Consider the following 19,113-nt stretch of genomic DNA (forward strand, 5'->3'; position numbering starts at 1 on the left):
TTAGTGGATGGTTAGGCTTGGCTCGCAGTCAGCGCCTTCACCTCCTCCCTGTACGCCGTTTTGTCGTTGTTGGTAATCAAGCCTACCACTGAAGTGTTGTCTGCAAACTTGATGATTGAGTTGGAGGCATGCATGGCCACGCAGTTATGGGTGAACAGGGAGTACAGGAGAGGGCTGAGCACGCAACCTTGTGGGGCCCCAGTGTTGAGGATCAGCGGGGTGGAGATGTTGTTTCCAACCCTCACCACCTGGGGGCCGGCCCATCAGAAAGTCCAGGACCCAGTTGCATAGAGCGGGGTCGAGACACAGGTTCTCGAGCTTAATGACAAGTTTGGAGGGTACTATGGTGTTAAATGCTGAGCTGTAATGAACATAATTTTTACATAGGTATTCCTCTTGTCCAGATGGGTTAGGGCAGTGTGCAGTGTTTGTGTCGTCTGTGGACCTGTTTTGGCGATTGGAGTGGGTCTAGGTGTGTCAGGTAGGGTGAAGGTGATATGCTCATTGACTCGTCTCTCAAAGCACTTCATGATGACGGAAGTGAGTGATAGTCGTTTAGCTCAGTTACAGTGGGGCAAACAAGTATTTAGTCAGCCACCAATTGTGCAAGTTCTCCCACTTAAAAATATGAGAGGCCTGTAATTTCCATCATAGGTACACTTCTACTATGACAGACAAAATGTGAAAAGAAATCCAGAAAATCACATTGTAGGATTTTTAATGAATTAATTTGCAAATTATGGTGGAAAATAAGTATTTGGTCAATAACAAAAGTTTCTCAATACTTTGTTAAATACCCTTTGTTGGCAATGACAGAGGTCAAACGTTTCCTGTAAGTCTTCACAAGGTTTTCACACACTGTTGCTGGTATTTTGGCCCATTCCTCCATGCAGATCTCCTCTAGAGCAGTGATGTTTTGGGGCTGTTGCTGGGCAACACAGACTTTCAACTCCCTCCAAGGATTTTCTATGGGGTTGAGATCTGGAGACTGGCTATGCCACTCCATGACCTTGAAATGCTTCTTACGAAGCCACTCCTTTGTTGCCCGGGCGATGTGTTTGGGATCATTGTCATGCTGAAAGACCCAGCCACGTTTCATCTTCAATGCCCTTGCTGATGGACGGAGGTTTTCACTCAAAATCTCACGATACATGGCCCCATTCATTCTTTTCTTTACACGGATCAGTCGTCCTGGTCTCTTTGCAGAAAAACAGCCCCAAAGCATGATGTTTCCACCCCCATGCTTCACAGTAGGTATGGTGTTCTTTGGATGCAACTCCGCATTCTTTGTCCTCCAAACACGACGAGTTGAGTTTTTACCAAAAAGTTCTATTTTGGTTTCATCTGACCACATGACATTCTCCCAATCTTCTTCTGGATCATCCAGTGGTCATTATCAGTGGTCTTGTATGTCTTCCATTTCCTAATAATTGCTCCCACAGTTGATTTCTTCAAACCAAGCTGCTTACCTATTGCAGATTCAGTCTTCCCAACCTGGTGCAGGTCTACAATTTTGTTTCTGGTGTCCTTTGACAGCTCTTTGGTCTTGGCCATAGTCAGAGTTTGGAGTGTTACTGTTTGAGATTGTGGACAGGTGTCTTTTATACTGATAACAAGTTCAAACAGGTGCCATTAATACAGGTAACGAGTGGAGGAGCCTGTTGAAGAAGTTACAGGTCTGTGAGAGCCAGAAATCTTGCTTGTTTGTAGGTGACCAAATACTTATTTTCCACCATAATTTGCAAATAAATTCATAAAAAATCCTACAATGTGATTTCCTGGATTTTTTCCTTCATTTTGTCTGTCATAGTTGAAATGTACCTATGATGAAAATTACAGGCCTCTCATCTTAAGTGGGAGAACTTGCACAATTGGTGGCTGACAAAATACTTGTTTTCCCCACTGTATGTGCGTGAAAGTCCATTCAAATTCAGCCAAAGATATTGTGAACCTAACAACTGTGTCATGCTGGTGGTTGAAGGATAAAAATGACCTCGTCTGTGGTTACTGGTATCTTCATTCTGTATCTCAGAGCAAACGTCTATAGAGCCATAGCAGTATGTGAATGTGCAATAATTAAGTGTTATAACTAAGAATTATAGAAACGACCATGAAATCACATACCAACAGTACTTAAGTGAAATTACTTTAAAGTACTACTTACACCAAAAAAATGGCCTATCTGTACTTTATTATATTTTAGACAACTTTTACTTCACATTCCTAAGGAAAATGTACTTTCTACTCCAAACCTTTTCCGACATCCAAAAATACTTATCAAGAGAACATCCCTGGTTATCCCTACTGCCTCTACACAAAGGAGTCAGCTTTTCTACAATGAAAATACTACAGTACCCATTTTAAATACATAAATGAATGTCCTATTACATAACAGCTAACTACTTGTGGAAACATTACTGTAAAATAGTACTACCGGTATCTATACTACTTTCTCAGATCTGTACACTTATGAGCATAGTGGCGATTCAGTCGGGGTGCAACATTCGGTCTTGACCTGTTACCAATGCTCTAATAAAGACATTCATTTGCCACTCTGGTAGACAAGTTCATAATTCAGGACAATACAAAAGAAAGGAGAGATTTGGTGTTGCATTAGTTTCTTTAATAATGAATTCCAGTACATGGTTTAGGAATTACATGTTATCAATAAGGTTGTACACAATGAGTGATTTTTCTGGAGGAAAGAAACTGGAATGGCACTCACTACAACACAGATCAGACAAGATACAAAGTTTTCTATAAGTCCCTCAGTAACTTCACTGATCCCAACATAGACATTTGCATAATAGCAAATCAGTCAAGTTGACCCCCAAAGAACATAACACAATAAGCACAAAATGTATGAAAAACGTAAGAAAAGTGTAAGGAAAAACATATATATAGTATTTATATTTAAAAAAAGGAATAATACTTTGAAGAGGTTAAAGGTATTTAGCTACTATCAGTACTGCGGCTGCTGCTACCACCACTGCTGCTGGAGCTGCTCATGTCTGATCTCTCTCTTTTGTGAATTTGCTCATGTGCTTTGAGATGGCCTGACTGGCTGAAGTTCTTCCCACACTGGAGGCAGGCGAAAGGTCGCTCCCCAGTGTGGATTTGCTGGTGTGCTTTTAGATGTCCCAAACGGCCAAAGCTCTTACCGCACTGTGTGCAGCCGAATGGCCTCACCCCGGAATGTATCTTCTCGTGTGTTTTGAGGACCCCCGAGTTGCTGAATGTCTTACCGCACTGAGAGCAGCAGTACGGTTTCTCGCCAGTATGAATCTGCAGGTGGTTGTGGTAGCTCATTTCCTTGGTGAAGCTCTTCCCACAGTGCTGGCAGCAGAAAGGCCTCTCTCCGGTGTGGCTTAGCTGGTGGGCTTTGAGCTCCTTGGACTGACTGAAGCTCTTCCCACACTGAAGGCAACAGAAGGGCTTCTCACCGGTGTGTAGACGCTGGTGTGAGCGGAGGTCATCTGCTTTGGTGAAGCCCTTGGGGCAGTGGGCACAGACGTAGGGTTTCTGACCAGTGTGAATGAGCTGGTGCCTCTTCAGGTTCCCTGCCTGGCCGAAACTCTTGCCGCACTGCGAGCAGGTATATGGCCTCTCTCCTGTATGAATACGCTGGTGTGTTTTGAGGTTCCCCAGAGTGCTGAAATTCTTCCCACACTGGGTGCAAGAGAAAGGCTTCTCACCACTGAGGTTACGAGGTTTGCGTGGGGTTGTGCTATGCCCTTTCGGGCTTGTGTGGCCTGGGCCTTTCCCAGCATGGGTGGACTGCAGCTCGTAGAGGCCTCCTGCGCCAGGGAACTCGTTGTCCAGTCTATGGCCTTCCATGACCCCGTCATGGCTGAGCTTGTTTAGCTCGGTCCGGAGCTCGGCCATGTGGATGGACTCCAGGCTCATCTCTGTCTTGATGTGGTTGGACATCAGGTTGGGCTCGTACTCAGTCTTGATGGCCCCGAGCTCGGTGGTGTAATAACACTGTAGGTCGGCATGCTGTTCCGACCTGATGTAGTCCAGGCTGTCGGACACGTGGGTGATGTAGTCAAACACCAGGCTGGGCTCGTAGTGAGACTTCATACAATACGAGTCGCTCTCGTACTCAGAGCTGTGGAAGCAGTGGAGGTCATGGACGTGGTGCTCAGACTTGATGTAGTCCAACCCACTGATCTCCATCTTGATCTGTTCGTGGCCCAGCTCCGCTGTGCTCAATGGCTGGATCTCTGATAGGTCCACGGTGTGGATGGGGTCCAGGTCGTCTGCAGGCTCAGTCTTCACACAAGGCAGCATGACCATGGGCTCTGCAATCTCTGCTGCCAGCGTGCCAAGCGTGCTGCAGTCAGACGAGAGCAGGTGGAGGGTTGGTGAGGTGCACTCAGGCCGAAGTGGATCCAGTGGCGGTGAGCCACACTCTGATGCATGCAGCGTGTCAAGTCCTAGCGTGATGCACTCTGTCTCTAACTCTGCCATGTCTGCAGAGTCCTTATGCACCCGTCTCTATTAAGTCCCGTAATGAATCAGAGAATAGTACTACTTTGCCCTGAAAGGAGCCTTGGCCCACTTGAGTGTCCCTCTGATAGTACAGCTTGTTCTGATGCCAAGCCTTCTTCCTTGGGTTAGGAGCAACACCTATCTTTGAAGCCCCTGGAAAGAAAGAAGACAAGGGATATGAAATAATTCAGTTAAAAAAATAGAACCTATTGTCTTCTACAGGCCTCACTTCAAATAGAATATAGCAGGGGTAGTGTACCTGGTAGGCCTAGCTGGGTAAGTACAAAATAAACAGGTCTGTCAACTCATAATAACATTGGCTTATAATTACACAAATAAAACAAGCACACAGAATACTAAAAAGACAACTACACATTGTTACACAATCACAATACCTAGTGGCAAGCAAGCTATATGTATGAGAAACACACACAGATGTGCAATGACAATAAAGATGTGCAAACTTCGAGAACTGTGTTCGAATTTTAACTGTACTAACATTCTAGAAAAAATAAGTAGGCCTTATATTTAAGTTTTAATGATGGCTGGTGAGAAGTTGGCAGCCGAACGTCCTGAAATAGTTTTAGCTACTTCTAACTTCACAACATTCATGCGCATCAATTCGATGACTACACAATAACTCGCCTTGAAATCTAAATATCACATGTTACCAAAATGAAGGACTTTAATCTAAACTACAACATGGGTGTTCATGCAATACCTGCATGTTCTGACCAAGCTCGGTAGCACGCCAAACCCGCCACGCACATCATGCACTAGTTGGCTGCAAGAATCTGGCGGTGATTTTTTTTTCTCACCCAGTTGGTTGAGGATGACTATAAGCAAGCTATTGCGTGACATATGAAGCGCCTACAACCAGCAAAAACTTTTCAGAGGGGGGAATTTTTTCACATGCCAACTCTTTGCATCATTTTTAAAAGGCATATTTCTGTTTACCAGCTGACTACTATCATACAAAGACAGGGCAAGATGCCATTTCTAGCTAACTTGCTAGCCAGTGGCCATCTTGTTTATCGTTAACGTCGATGCTGCTAGGTAGCTAGCTAGCTAGCTTTACAGATGCGCCTAACTAGCTCGATGACATGTAACGTTAGCTAGGAAGGCAGGAAAGTGAGACAGCTATACTGTACTGTTACTAGCTACTTTTTTAAAATTAACTTTGAGCGTGCATCCTGGACCTGTGCAGGTAGTAACTAGGCAAGTGTCGTTAAACTAAATAAATTGTGTCGAATTACGAAACCTGTGCTGGGCCATACACATTCACACACTGGCATATGAGAAAGAGGTGGAAAAAATAAAGAAATCAGTTTTAAAAAACAGCGAGCTAGCAATAGCTACCTGCGGTTTGTGCGATTCATGGCTTTTTTAGCCTTCGGCTCGCCGTCGCCACAGTTGCTTGGCTTCAAACTGAACCCGACCCGCCACGTCCACCTCTACCGAGCAACCCAGCAGCCTCCGTATTGCTTTCTCTCCTTTCTTTCCCTTACTCCCTCTCTCTGTCATTGACTAATTCTGCTTCGTTTTCACTCCCTGTGTCGCTTTTCCTCGATGTTTCTGCTGTGCACTTCCGTCGTCTGATGTAAATGCGCGCGCAGCATGTATTCATCTCGCGTCATATATATTGATATAAATTGTTGGCACTCGCAACATTGTATCATTCCCTCCACTGATCCATGGACTCGGCTTGTCAACGCAGTTGTAAATCAATCAGAGTATTGTCAAAAGACCAGACACCCCGCCCTGTCAGAGACCACTCTTGTAAATCGTCCAGGCTACGTCTTAGGCCAGTCTAGTGCTTGCAAAAACATCCTTACAGACATGTTTTATGTATTTATTTAACCTTTATTTAATTAACATGGCAAGACAGTTAAGAACAAATTATTATTTACAATGACGGCCTACAACGGTCAAACCCGGACGACGCTGGGTCAATTGTGCGCCGCCCAATGGGACATAACGCTAGTAACTGAACTATAAAGGAACGTCTTTGATTTTATTTTCCAATATCGTATATATAACATTTTAATTATTCATGTAACTTGACAAACTCAAAGTATACCAGTAGTTCAATAGTATCTAACTTGCTCTTTTTGTTGCAGTACTTCTCTCTGTTTCTACTTCTCTCCACTATTTATTGTTTAAATTACATGTTCACTCCAGATGTATATAGCTATGGTTAATAAAAGCAACACATGACCAAATGTTTATATTTCATAGACATTAGAGTTGGTAATAATAACTGGGTCCCTGAATTTGGGTCGCAGGAGGTATCGAATGGTTCTTGGGTGTCTGAGTCCCAAAAAAGTATATGCACATCTTTTTTTTTAAATAAAAATACTCCAGTCTGAACATAAACTTTAACCAGGTAGAACGTGTGTAGAAATTATAATGAACTTGCATTTTTAAATAATTTAATCTCTGGAGAAAAAAAAATCTTCAATCACAGTATTTTATATCTAGAGCTATTAGCAGTGCTATTTTGGTTGATTTTGTGCTCTCAAACCAGTGATTTAATTATTGACAATGAAAGAGGTGGGAATGTTGTTCCCTTGTCATATAATTGCTACATTTACTATCAATCACCGCATTCTTATCGGCAGACTCAATAGCCTTGGCTTCTCAAATGACTGCCTCGCCAAGTTCACCAACTACTTCTCAGATAGAGTTCAGTGTGTCAAATCGGAGGGCCTCTTGTCAGGACCTCTGGCAGTCTCTATGGGGGTGCCACAGGGTTCAATTCTTAGGCAGACTCTTTTCTCTGTACATATCAATGATGTCGCTCTTGCTGCTGGTGATTCTCTGATCCATCTCTACGCAGATGACACCATTCTGTATACATCTGGCCCTTCTTTGGACACTGTGCTAACAAACCTCCAAACGAGCTTCAATGCCATTCAACACTCCTTCCGTGGCCTACAACTGCTTTTATATGCTAGAAAAAATAAGTGCATGCTCTTTAACCAATTGCTGCCCGCACCCTCCCGCCCTACTAGCATCACTACTCTGGACAGTTCTGACTTAGAATATGTGGACAACTACAAATACCTAGGTGTCTGGCATCTCCAATCCAAAATTAAATCTAGAATCGGCTATTTCGCAACAAAGCCTCCTTCACTCATGCTGCCAAACATACCCTCGTAAAACTGACTATTATACCGAACCTTGACATCGGCTATGTAATTTACAAAATAACCTCTTTAACACTCTACTCAGCGAACTGGATGTAGTCTATCACAGTGCCATCCGTTTTGTCACCAAAGCCCTATACAGTGGGGCAAAAAAGTATTTAGTCAGCCACCAATTGTGCAAGTTCTCCCACTTAAAAAGTAATTCTCCCACTTAAGTCTGTAATTTTCATCATAGGTACACTTCAACTATGACTGACAAAATGGAGAAAAAAAATCCTGAAAATCACATTGTAGGATTTTTTATTAATTTATTTGCAAATTATGGTGGAAAATAAGTATTTGGCCACCTACAAACAAGCAAGATGTCTGGCTCTCACAGACCTGTAACTTCTTCTTTAAGAGGCTCCTCTGTCCTCCACTCGTTACCTGTATTAATGGCACCTGTTTGAACTTGTTATCAGTATAAAAGACACCTGTCCACAACCTCAAACAGTCACACTCCAAACTCCACTATGGCCAAGAACAAAGAGCTGTCAAAGGACACCAGAAACAAAATTGTAGACCTGCACCAGGCTGGAAAGACTGAATCTGCAATAGGTAAGCAGCTTGGTTTGAATAAATCAACTGTGGGAGCAATTATTAGGAAATGGAAGACATACAAGACCACTGATAATCTCCCTCGATCTGGGTCTCCACGCAAGATCACACCCCATGGGGTCAAAATGATCACAAGAATGGTGAGCAAAAAATCCCAGAACCACACGGGGGGACCTAGTGAATGACCTGCAGAGAGCTGGGACCAAAGTAACAAAGCTTACCATCAGTAACACACTACGCCACCAGGGACTCAAATCCTGCAGTGCCAGACGTGTCCCCCTGCTTAAGCCAGTACATGTCCAGGCCCGTCTGAAGTTTGCTAGAGAGCATTTGGATGATCCAGAAGAAGATTGGGAGAATGTCATATGGTCAGATGAAACCAAAATATAACTTTTTGGTAAAAACTCAACTCGTCATGTTTGGAGGACAAAGAATGCTGAGTTGCATCCAAAGAACACCATACCTACTGTGAAGCATGGGGTGGAAACATCATGCTTTGGGGCTGTTTTTCTGCAAAGGGACCAGGACGACTGATCCGTGTAAAGAAAATAATGAATGGGGCTATGTATCATGAGATTTGGAGTGAAAACCTCCCTCCATCAGCAAGGGCATTGAAGATGAAACGTGGCTGGGTCTTACAGCATGACAATGATCCCAAACACACCGCCCGGGCAACGAAGGAGTAGCTTCGTAAGAAGCATTTCAAGGTCTTGGAGTGGCCTAGCCAGTCTCCAGATCTCAACCCCATAGAAAATCTTTGGAGGGAGTTGAAAGTCCGTGTTGCCCAGCAACAGCCCAAAACATCACTGCTCTAGAGACGATCTGCATGGAGGAATGGGCCAAAATACCAGCAACAGTGTGTGAAAACCCTGTGAAGACTTACAGAAAACGTTTGACCTCTGTCATTGCCAACAAAGGGTATATAACAAAGTATTGAGATAAACTTTTGTTATTGACCAAATAATTATTTTCCACCATAATTTGCAAATAAATTCATTAAAGATCATACAATGTGATTTTCTGGATTTTCTTTTCTCATTTAGTCTGTCATAGTTGAAGTGTACCTATGATGAAAATTACAGGCCTCTCTCATCTTTTTAAGTGGGAGAACTTGCACAATTGGTGGCTGACTAAATACTTTTTTGCCCCACTGTATACTACCCACCACTGCAACCTGTATGCTCTCGTCTGCTGGTCCTCACTACATATTCGTCGCCAAACCCACTGGCTCCAGGTCATCTATAAGTCTCTGCTAGGTAAAGCCCCACCTTATCTCAGCTCACTCGTCATCCCCAAAGCCAACACTTCCTTTGGCCACCTTTCCTTCCAGTTCTCTGTTGACAATGACTGGAACAAATTGTAAAAATCACTGAAGCTGGAGTCTTAGATCTCCCTCTCTAACTATATGCATCAGCTGTCAGAGCAGTTTACCGATCGACCACTGTACCTGTACACAGCCAATCTGTGAATAGCATACCCAACTACCTCATCCCCATATTGTTACTTCTAGTCTTGCTCTTTTGCACCCCAGTATCTCTACTTACACATCATCATCTTCACATCTATCACTCCAGTGTTAATGCCAAATTGTAATTATTTCACCTCTATGGCCTATTTATTGCCTTACATCCCTAATCTTCTACATTTTCACACATTGTACATAGATTTTTCTATTGTGTTATTGACTGTACGTTTGTTTATGTGTAACTCTGTTGTTTTTGCCGCACTGCTTTGCTTTATTTTGGCCAGGTCGCAGTTGTAAATGAGAATGTGTTCTCAACTGGCCTACCTGGTTAAATAAAGGTGAACTAAATATACAAATAAAAATCAATATAGCATCAAAAATAGTTTTTCAGATTGTATTTTGGCAATTATTTTTCGCAATGCAAATATTGAGACAAGCTGGTTGACAACCACTGATTTAAAGTGATAGTCTACTCAAAATACAACAATAACATGATTTCCCACTTACCTTGGCTGTTGGTTGATTCACCAAGACATACATGTCACATACCTGTTGTTCAGTCAGCTGATTCTAGCCATCCTTTAGGGTTACCTCTAGTCTGGAAGCTTAGTCTTCTATTCAGAAGACCATCAATTCTCGTTCAGCCTATCAGCAGCCTTAATTCCCGGGACTTCAGTTTCAGTTGGTCTATGCCCCCAGCACCAGTGTTGCCAACTTAGCTACTTTGTCGCTATATTTAGGGAGTATTCAGACCCCTCTAGCGACACATTTTCAAAAAAGCGACGAGCGACAAATCTAGCGACATTTTCTGGTGTTATCGGAGCCTTTTGGAGACTGACGTGAAAGCACATATCGTTCTTACTCTTCTCAATGAGCAGCGGGTGCTGCTGTGGGCCCCACTCCTGTCCCAAAGCACTCACAGGCGGACGAGTCCCTCCCAGCTGCAGTCAGTGCATGAGATGTTCACCCCTCCTCGTCCAGACTGCAAATTAATCATGCATGCAGGAAGCCGCCACTGGCTGATCCCACCCTGGCTTACATAATAAAAAAACAATTAACCTGAATTAGGGCCAGACTAGTTACCATAATTTTCTCACATTGCCATTGACAGTTTTTTCTATTGTCTCGTTTTGGTCCAGTTAGATTGTTAACATAGATTGTATACAAAAAAATGTTAAAAATGTTATGGTTAAAAATGTTAATGTTTTACTGTGACTTGTTATAGGCTCCTAAGTGGACCATAGGGGTAAAAACCAAACCAAATTAAGAAAAAGAAAAAACAACAACGACAAAAAAAAAACTAAGTAACTCCGCCAGAGTGTTTCTTTTGGGTCACTTTTGCCGGTCCCAAGCCCGGATAAAGGAAGAGGATTGGAATTTTAAAAAACAAGAATTGACAGAAGAAAGTTCATTTGTAGTTCTAAACATATTTAGTGTATTTTTTACTCACTTTTTGTCTCTCCCACGATGTTATTCCTCTCTCATACAGCGTCCATCACAATTACATGCACATTGCCAATTATGCAAATTAGTCGATGACGTCATTTGGCGACTTTACGACAGCCAATAGCTACTTTCCTTACTGAGGAGTTGGAAACACTGCCCAGGACGCTGTGTGATCAAAAACGTGCTTTCTCCATCCTGACGAGCACTTCCACAGTTTCCCTCCTGCTGAACTTTTCCTCCTGTGGACTGAATGCATGTATGTCGGATGTTTAATTGTGCGTGCATCTAAACGTAAGTGCCTTGAGATCTGTGTCCTGTTATGTGGAGCTAAGTTTAGTGGTTTATTGTGTACAATTACCATGTGTTGAGCGTATTAGCTAGCTTGCGCTCCCGCTAGCATTTTGCATTTGAATGCATGAGCATTTTAGCATGACTTAACATTTAGCGGTTTGTTAGCATTGTTAATTTATGGTGCTAGGCTATTTTCTATTCTATATCACTCATGCTCACTAATGTTTATTTTTAGCACATTTGCCTGAGTTTCATGTGTACAAGTCCAATAGGTTGCTTAGTCTATTGCCATGTGACTAGGCATTATGCCATCTGTAGTGTCCAGCCCTTTCTGTTATATACTTACCTGTGCTAGCTTATACATCCATGTCATTCATACTAAAGCAATGTTATAGCCTAAGTTTTCTTACTCCGCTTATCTTTCAGAACATTTCCAAGATGGCGTAGCAGTGCAGACGTGGTTTTGTCGTTCTCCCCTGTACATTTAGTATTTTGTCTTTTTGTATATATTTCAATTTATTTTCAATCTCTTTCACATTTAAAAAAATTAAATATACCTTCCGGTAACCCGCCTCACCAAATTTGATACGGATCTGCTATTTTTAGACCTTTTAGCCAGAACCGCCATCAGAAGCTAGCCATCAGAAGCTAACCAGCTAATTAGCTACTAGCTATTTAGTCATTGTCAGCCATTGCTAGCTGCCTTTACCTTCCACACAGACTCCAGACGCTTTTAGCCTAGCTAACACTTACCAGCCTGCCAGTATCGGACTGTTTTCTTCACTACACTGCCGGAATCCTGCCGTAAGCCTATTACTCCTGATCATCACAGCTAGCTAGCTGCCAAGGAGTGTCCCAGCCCCGACGCTAGCTATGAGCCAGGCCCGCTCAGTGATCACTCGGCAACACAGCTGATGCCTCCCAAAATCTTCCCCAACATGGCTAGAATTCCACTATTACACCGGATTTTTGCCATAAGCTCTGAACCTAACTCCATCCGCCGTGCCCCCAACCGGCCTTTGCCGGATGTTGGAGCAAGCGCTTCTACTAGCCCCGGAATGCTAACTTTAAAAGCTGTGTCTCCCACTCGCTAGGTAGTAATGACTACCTAGTGGCTTCCCTGTTTCATCTATTGCTGTTCACTGGACCCTATGATCACTTGGCTACATAGCTGATGCCTGCTGAACTGTTCATTAATCATGGTACTCAATTTTGTTTATTTTTTTGCTTATCTGTCGGCACAAGCCTCGAACTCGGGCCCTGTGTGTAGTTAACTGACCCTCTCTGACCCATTCATCGTCATTTTAGCTGTTGTCTTTGCTGATTAGCTGTTGTCTTACTCGTCTTAGCTAGCTCTCCCAATCAACACCTGTGTTTGCTTTATGCCTCGCTTTATGTCTCTCTCAAATGTCAATATGCCTTGTATATTGTTGTTTAGGATAGTTATCATTGGTTCAGTTTACTGCAGAGCCCCTAGTCACACTCAACATGCCTCAGATACCTCCATTGTCCCACCCACCACACATGCAGTGATCTCACCCAGCATAAAGCTAGTCAGTTGACCATGGTTCGTGGTCATCAGCTATCCTTTAGCTCGAAAAGGTATCGCCAGTTTTGTACAACGCGACTCAGACCAGAGCATTCCGGACCTATTTTCTCTCCATATCCTAGGATTTCTACCGCAAGCTCTGGACATTTACACCTGGATCTTGCAGCTAGCTAGCTGCTATCTGAGTGACTTTTGGCTTACGTCGGTCCCGGAACATCAAATATTCCGGAGCTAGCGTGGCCGCGGCCCCCTAATCTGGTGGTCCCAGCGCGCACGACCCACGTGGAGTTCCAGGTCTCCGGTAGCCTCTGGAACTGCCGATCTGCGGCCAACAAGGCAGAGTTCATCTCAGCCTATGCCTCCCTCCAGTCCCTCGACTTTTTGGCACTGACGGAAACATGGATCACCACAGACAACACTGCTACTCCTACTGCTCTCTCTTCGTCCGCCCACGTGTTCTCGCATCGCACACCCCGAGAGCTTCTGGTCAGCGGGGTGGTGGCACCGGGATCCTCATCTCTCCCAAGTGGTCATTCTCTCTTTCTCCCCTTACCCATCTGTCTATCGCCTCCTTTGAATTCCATGCTGTCACAGTTACCAGCCCTTTCAAGCTTAACATCCTTATCATTTATCGCCCTCCAGGTTCCCTCGGAGAGTTCATCAATAAGCTTGATGCCTTGATAAGCTCCTTTCCTGAGGACTGCTCACCTCTCACAGTTCTGGGTGACTTTAACCTCCCCACGTCTACCTTTGACTCATTCCTCTCTGCCTCCTTCTTTCCACTCCTCTCCTCTTTTGACCTCACCCTCTCACCTTCCCCCCCTACTCACAAGGCAGGCAATACGCTCGACCTCATCTTTACTAGATGCTGTTCTTCCACTAACCTCATTGCAACTCCCCTCCAAGTCTCCGACCACTACCTTGTATCCTTTTCCCTCTCGCTCTCATCCAACACCTCCCACACTGCCCCTACTCGGATGGTATCGCACCGTCCCAACCTTCGCTCTCTCTCCCCCGCTACTCTCTCCTCTTCCATCCTATCATCTCTTCCCTCTGCTCAAACATGCTCAAACCTTCTCCAACCTATCTCCTGATTCTGCCTCCTCAACCCTCCTCTCCTCCCTTTCTGCATCCTTTGACTCTCTATGTCCCCTATCCTCCAGGCCGGCTCGGTCCTCCCCTCCCGCCCCATGGCTCGACGACTCATTGCGAGCTCACAGAACAGGGCTCCGGGCAGCCGAGCGGAAATGGAGGAAAACTCGCCTCCCTGCGGACCTGGCATCCTTTCACTCCCTCCTCTCTACATTTTCCTCCTCTGTCTCTGCTGCTAAAGCCACTTTCTACCACTCTAAATTCCAAGCATCTGCCTCTAACCCTAGGAAGCTCTTTGCCACCTTCTCCTCCCTCCTGAATCCTCCTCCCACCCCCCCTCCTCCCTCTCTGCAGATGACTTCGTCAACCATTTTGAAAAGAAGGTCGACGACATCCGATCCTCGTTTGCTAAGTCAAACGGCACCGCTGGTTCTGCTCACACTGCCCTACCCTGTGCTCTGACCTCTTTCTCCCCTCTCTCTCCAGATGAAATCTCGCGTCTTGTGACGGCCGGCCGCCCAACAACCTGCCCGCTTGACCCTATCCCCTCCTCTCTTCTCCAGACCATTTCCGGAGACCTTCTCCCTTACCTCACCTCGCTCATCAACTCATCCCTGACCGCTGGCTACGTCCCTTCCGTCTTCAAGAGAGCGAGAGTTGCACCCCTTCTGAAAAAACCTACACTCGATCCCTCCGATGTCAACAATTACAGACCAGTATCCCTTTCTTTTCTCTCAAACACTTGACCAGTGGCCAGCTCTCCCGCTATCTCTCTGAATGACCTTCTTGATCCAAATCAGTCAGGTTTCAAGACTAGTCATTCAACTGAGACTGCTCTTCTCTGTATCACGGAGGCGCTCCGCACTGCTAAAGCTAACTCTCTCTCCTCTGCTCTCATCCTTCTAGACCTATCGGCTGCCTTCGATACTGTGAAACATCAGATCCTCCTCTCCACCTTCTCCGAGTTGGGCATCTCCGGCGCGGCCCACGCTTGGATTGCGTCCTACCTGACAGGTCGCTCCTACCAGGTGGCGTGGCGAGAATCTGTCTCCTCACCACGCGCTCTCACCACTGGTGTCCCCCAGGGCTCTGTTCTAGGCCCTCTCCTATTCTCGCTATACACCAAGTCACTTGGCTCTGTCATAACCTCACATGGTCTCTCCTATCATTGCTATGCAGACGACACACAATTAATCTTCTCCTTTCCCCCTTCTGATGACCAGGTGGCGAATCGCATCTCTGCATGTCTGGCAGACATATCAGTGTGGATGACGGATCACCACCTCAAGCTGAACCTCGGCAAGACTGAGCTGCTCTTCCTCCCGGGGAAGGACTGCCCGTTCCATGATCTCGGCATCACGGTTGACAACTCCATTGTGTCCTCCTCCCAGAGCGCTAAGAACCTTGGCGTGATCCTGGACAACACCCTGTCGTTCTCAACTAACATCAAGGCGGTGGCCCGTTCCTGTAGGTTCATGCTCTACAACATCCGCAGAGTACGACCCTGCCTCACACAGGAAGCGGCGCAGGTCCTAATCCAGGCACTTGTCATCTCCCGTCTGGATTACTGCAACTCGCTGTTGGCTGGGCTCCCTGCCTGTGCCATTAAACCCCTACAACTCATCCAGAACGCCGCAGCCCGTCTGGTGTTCAACCTTCCCAAGTTCTCTCACGTCACCCCGCTCCTCTGCTCTCTCCACTTGCTTCCAGTTGAAGCTCGCATCCGCTACAAGACCATGGTGCTTGCCTACGGAGCTGTGAGGGGAACGGCACCTCAGTACCTCCAGGCTCTGATCAGGCCCTACACCCAAACAAGGGCACTGCGTTCATCCACCTCTGGCCTGCTCACCTCCCTACCACTGAGGAAGTACAGTTCCCGCTCAGCCCAGTCAAAACTGTTCGCTGCTCTGGCCCCCCAATGGTGGAACAAACTCCCTCACGACGCCAGGACAGCGGAGTCAATCACCACCTTCCGGAGACACCTGAAACCCCACCTCTTTAAGGAATACCTAGGATAGGATAAGTAATCCTTCTCACCCCCCCCTTTAAGATTTAGATGCACTATTGTAAAGTGACTGTTCTACTGGATGTCATAAGGTGAATGCACCAATTTGTAAGTCGCTCTGGATAAGAGCGTCTGCTAAATGACGTAAATGTAAATGTAAATGAGTTCCATCAGCCACTCCTGGGCTTCAATCACCTATTCGGACCCGTTTTACTGCCGCTGCAGAGCCCCACCGGGCCTTCACAACTGGACTACCAACGTTATCTGCCCGATGGAGTTATCCAACTGACCCCTCCGTCGCGACGTTACCAGAATGCCCATCTGCGGCCCGCTAATCGTTAGCTGTCTTATCGGCTGTTATCTGAATAGGTCTATCAGACAATTCACTATAGCTATATCTATTTTGCCATTTGGATTGGTCCCCTCTACCACATGGAACCCCACCTAAACTGAAACATGCTTAACACCCCAGCCATCCTACAATCTAAGCTTGATGCCCTCAATCTCACACAAATTATCAATGAACCTACCAGGTACCACCCCAAAGCCGTAAACATGGGCACCCTCATAGATATCATCCTAACCAACTTGCCCTCTAAATACACCTCTGCTGTATTCAACCAAGATCTCAGCGATCACTGCCTCATTGCCTGCATCCGTAATATGTCAGCGGTCAAACGACCTCCACTCGTCACTGTCAAACGCTCCCAGAAACACTTCAGCGAGCAGGCCTTTCTAATCGACCTGGCCCGGGTATCCTGGAAGGATATTGACCTTATCCTGTCAGTAGAGGATGCCTGGTTATTTTTTTTAATGCCTTCCTCACCATCTTAAATAAGCATGCCCCATTCAAGAAATGTAGAACCAGGAACAGATATAGCCCTTGGTTCTCTCCAGACCTGACTGCCCTTAAACAACACAAAAACATCCTATGGCGTTCTGCATTAGCATCGAACAGCCCCCGTGATATGCAACTTTTCAGGGAAGCTAGAAAACAATATACACAGGCAGTTAGAAAAGCCACGGCTAGCTTTTTCTTATATATATTTTTTACCCCTTTTTTTTCTCCCCAATTTTCGTGGTATCCAATTGTTGTAGTAGCTACTATCTTGTCTCATCGCTACAACGAAGGTTGAAAGTCATGCGTCCTCCGATACACAACCCAACCAAGCCGCACTGCTTCTTAACACAGTGCGCATCCAACCCGGAAGCCAGCCGCACCAATGAGCCGGAGGAAACACCGTGCACCTGGCCACCTTGGCTAGCGCACACTACGCCCAGCCCGCCACAGGAGTCGCTGGTGCGCGATGAGACAAGGACACCCCTACCGACCAAGCCCTCCCTAACCCGGGCGATGCTAGGCCAATTGTGCGTCGCCTCACGGACCTCCCGGTCGCGGCCGGTTATGACAGAGCCTGGGCGCGAACCCAGGGACTCTGATGGCACAGCTGGCGCTGCAGTACAGCACCCTTAACCACTGCACCACCTGGGAGGCACGGCTAGCTTTTTCAGGCAGAAATTAGCTTCCTGCAACACAAACTCAAAGTTCTGGGACACTAAAGTCCATGGAGAATAAGAACACCTCCTCCCAGCTGCTCACTGCACTGAGGATAGGAAACTCTGTCACCACTGATAAATCCACTATAATTGAGGATTTCAATAAGCATTTTTCTATGGCTAGCCATGCTTTCCACCTGGCTATTCCTACCACGGTCAACAGCACTGCACCCCCCCACAGCAACTCGCCCAAGCCTTCCTCATTTCTCCTTCTCCCAAATCCAGTCAGCTGATGTTCTGAAAGAGCTGCAAAAGTTGGACCCCTACAAATCAGCAGGGCTAGACAATCTGGACCCTTTCTTTCTAAAATTATCTGCCGAAATTGTTGCAACCCCTATTACTAGCCTGTTCAACCGATCTTTCGTGTCATCTGAGATTCCCAAAGATTGGAAAACAGCTGTGGTCATCCCCCTCTTCAAAGGGGGGGGGACAATCTTGACCCAAACTGCTACAGACCTATATCTATCCTACCCTGCCTTTCCAAGGTCTTCAAAAGCCAAGTCAACAAACAGATTACCGACCATTTCGAATCCCACCGCACCTTCTCCGCTATGCAATCTGGTTTCAGAGCTGGTCATGGGTGCACCTCAGCCACGCTCAAGGTCCTAAACGATATCTTAACTGCCATCGATAAGAAACATTTCTGTGCAGCCGTATTCATTGACCTGATCAAGGCTTTCGACTCTGTCAATCACCACATCCTCATTGGCAGACTCTATAGCCTTGGTTTCTCAAATGATTGCCTCGCCTGGTTCACCAACTACTTCTCTGATGTGTCAAATTGGAGGGCCTGTTGTCCGGGCCTCTGGCAGTCTCTATGGGGTGCCACAGGGTTCAATTCTCAGGCCGACTCTTTTCAAATCAAATTTATTTATATAGTCCTTCGTACATCAGCTGATATCTCAAAGTGCTGTATAGAAACCCAGCCTAAAACCCCAAACAGCAAGCAGTGCAGGTGTAGAAGCACGTGGCTAGGAAAAACTCCCTAGAAAGGACAACCTAGGAAGCAACCTAGAGCGGAACCAGGCTATGTGGGGTGGCCAGTCCTCTTCTGGCTGTGCCGGGTGGAGATTATAACAGAGCATGGCCAAGATGTTCAAATGTTCATAAATGACCAGTATGGTCAAATAATAATAATCACAGGCAGAACAGTTGCAACTGGAGCAGCAGCACGGCCAGGTGGACTGGGGACAGCAAGGAGTCATCATGTCAGGTAGTCCTGAGGCATGGTCCTAGGGCTCAGGTCCTCCAAGAGAGAGAATTAGAGAGGGCATATGTAAATTCACACAGGACAACGGATAGGACAGGAGAAGTACTCCAGATATAACAAACGGACCCTAGCCCCCCGACACAAACTACTGCAGCATAAATACTGGAGGCTGAGACAGGAGGGGTTAGGAGACACTGTGGCCCCATCTGAGGACACCCCCGGACAGAGCCTAACAGGAAGGATATACCCCCACCCACT

At 45.9% G+C, this 19,113-nt stretch overlaps 1 protein-coding gene across 3 annotated transcripts; it reads right to left on the reverse strand.

The window, feature by feature from the left end:
- Positions 1-2,607: 2,607 nt before the first annotated feature.
- Positions 2,608-11,221, reverse strand: LOC124015596 (gastrula zinc finger protein XlCGF57.1-like). 3 transcript variants are annotated; one of them, XM_046330939.1, is made up of 3 exons: positions 11,156-11,221; positions 10,255-10,735; positions 2,608-4,647 (listed from the first exon to the last, which is right to left on the reverse strand). In XM_046330939.1, exon 3 carries the CDS (start codon positions 4,471-4,473, stop codon positions 2,953-2,955), a length of 1,521 nt encoding a protein of 506 aa, XP_046186895.1. In that variant the 5' UTR covers positions 4,474-4,647; positions 10,255-10,735; positions 11,156-11,221; the 3' UTR covers positions 2,608-2,952. The 3 variants fall into 3 exon arrangements, with proteins under 3 accessions (XP_046186895.1, XP_046186896.1, XP_046186894.1); XM_046330940.1 differs by having other exon boundaries at positions 10,255-10,739; positions 11,156-11,170; XM_046330938.1 differs by lacking the exons at positions 10,255-10,735; positions 11,156-11,221 and adding an exon at positions 5,854-6,223.
- Between the last annotated feature and the right edge of the window lie 7,892 nt (positions 11,222-19,113).

This window comes from Oncorhynchus gorbuscha, linkage group LG26 (genome assembly GCF_021184085.1).
Source record: "Oncorhynchus gorbuscha isolate QuinsamMale2020 ecotype Even-year linkage group LG26, OgorEven_v1.0, whole genome shotgun sequence".
Classification (NCBI taxonomy): domain Eukaryota; kingdom Metazoa; phylum Chordata; class Actinopteri; order Salmoniformes; family Salmonidae; genus Oncorhynchus; species Oncorhynchus gorbuscha.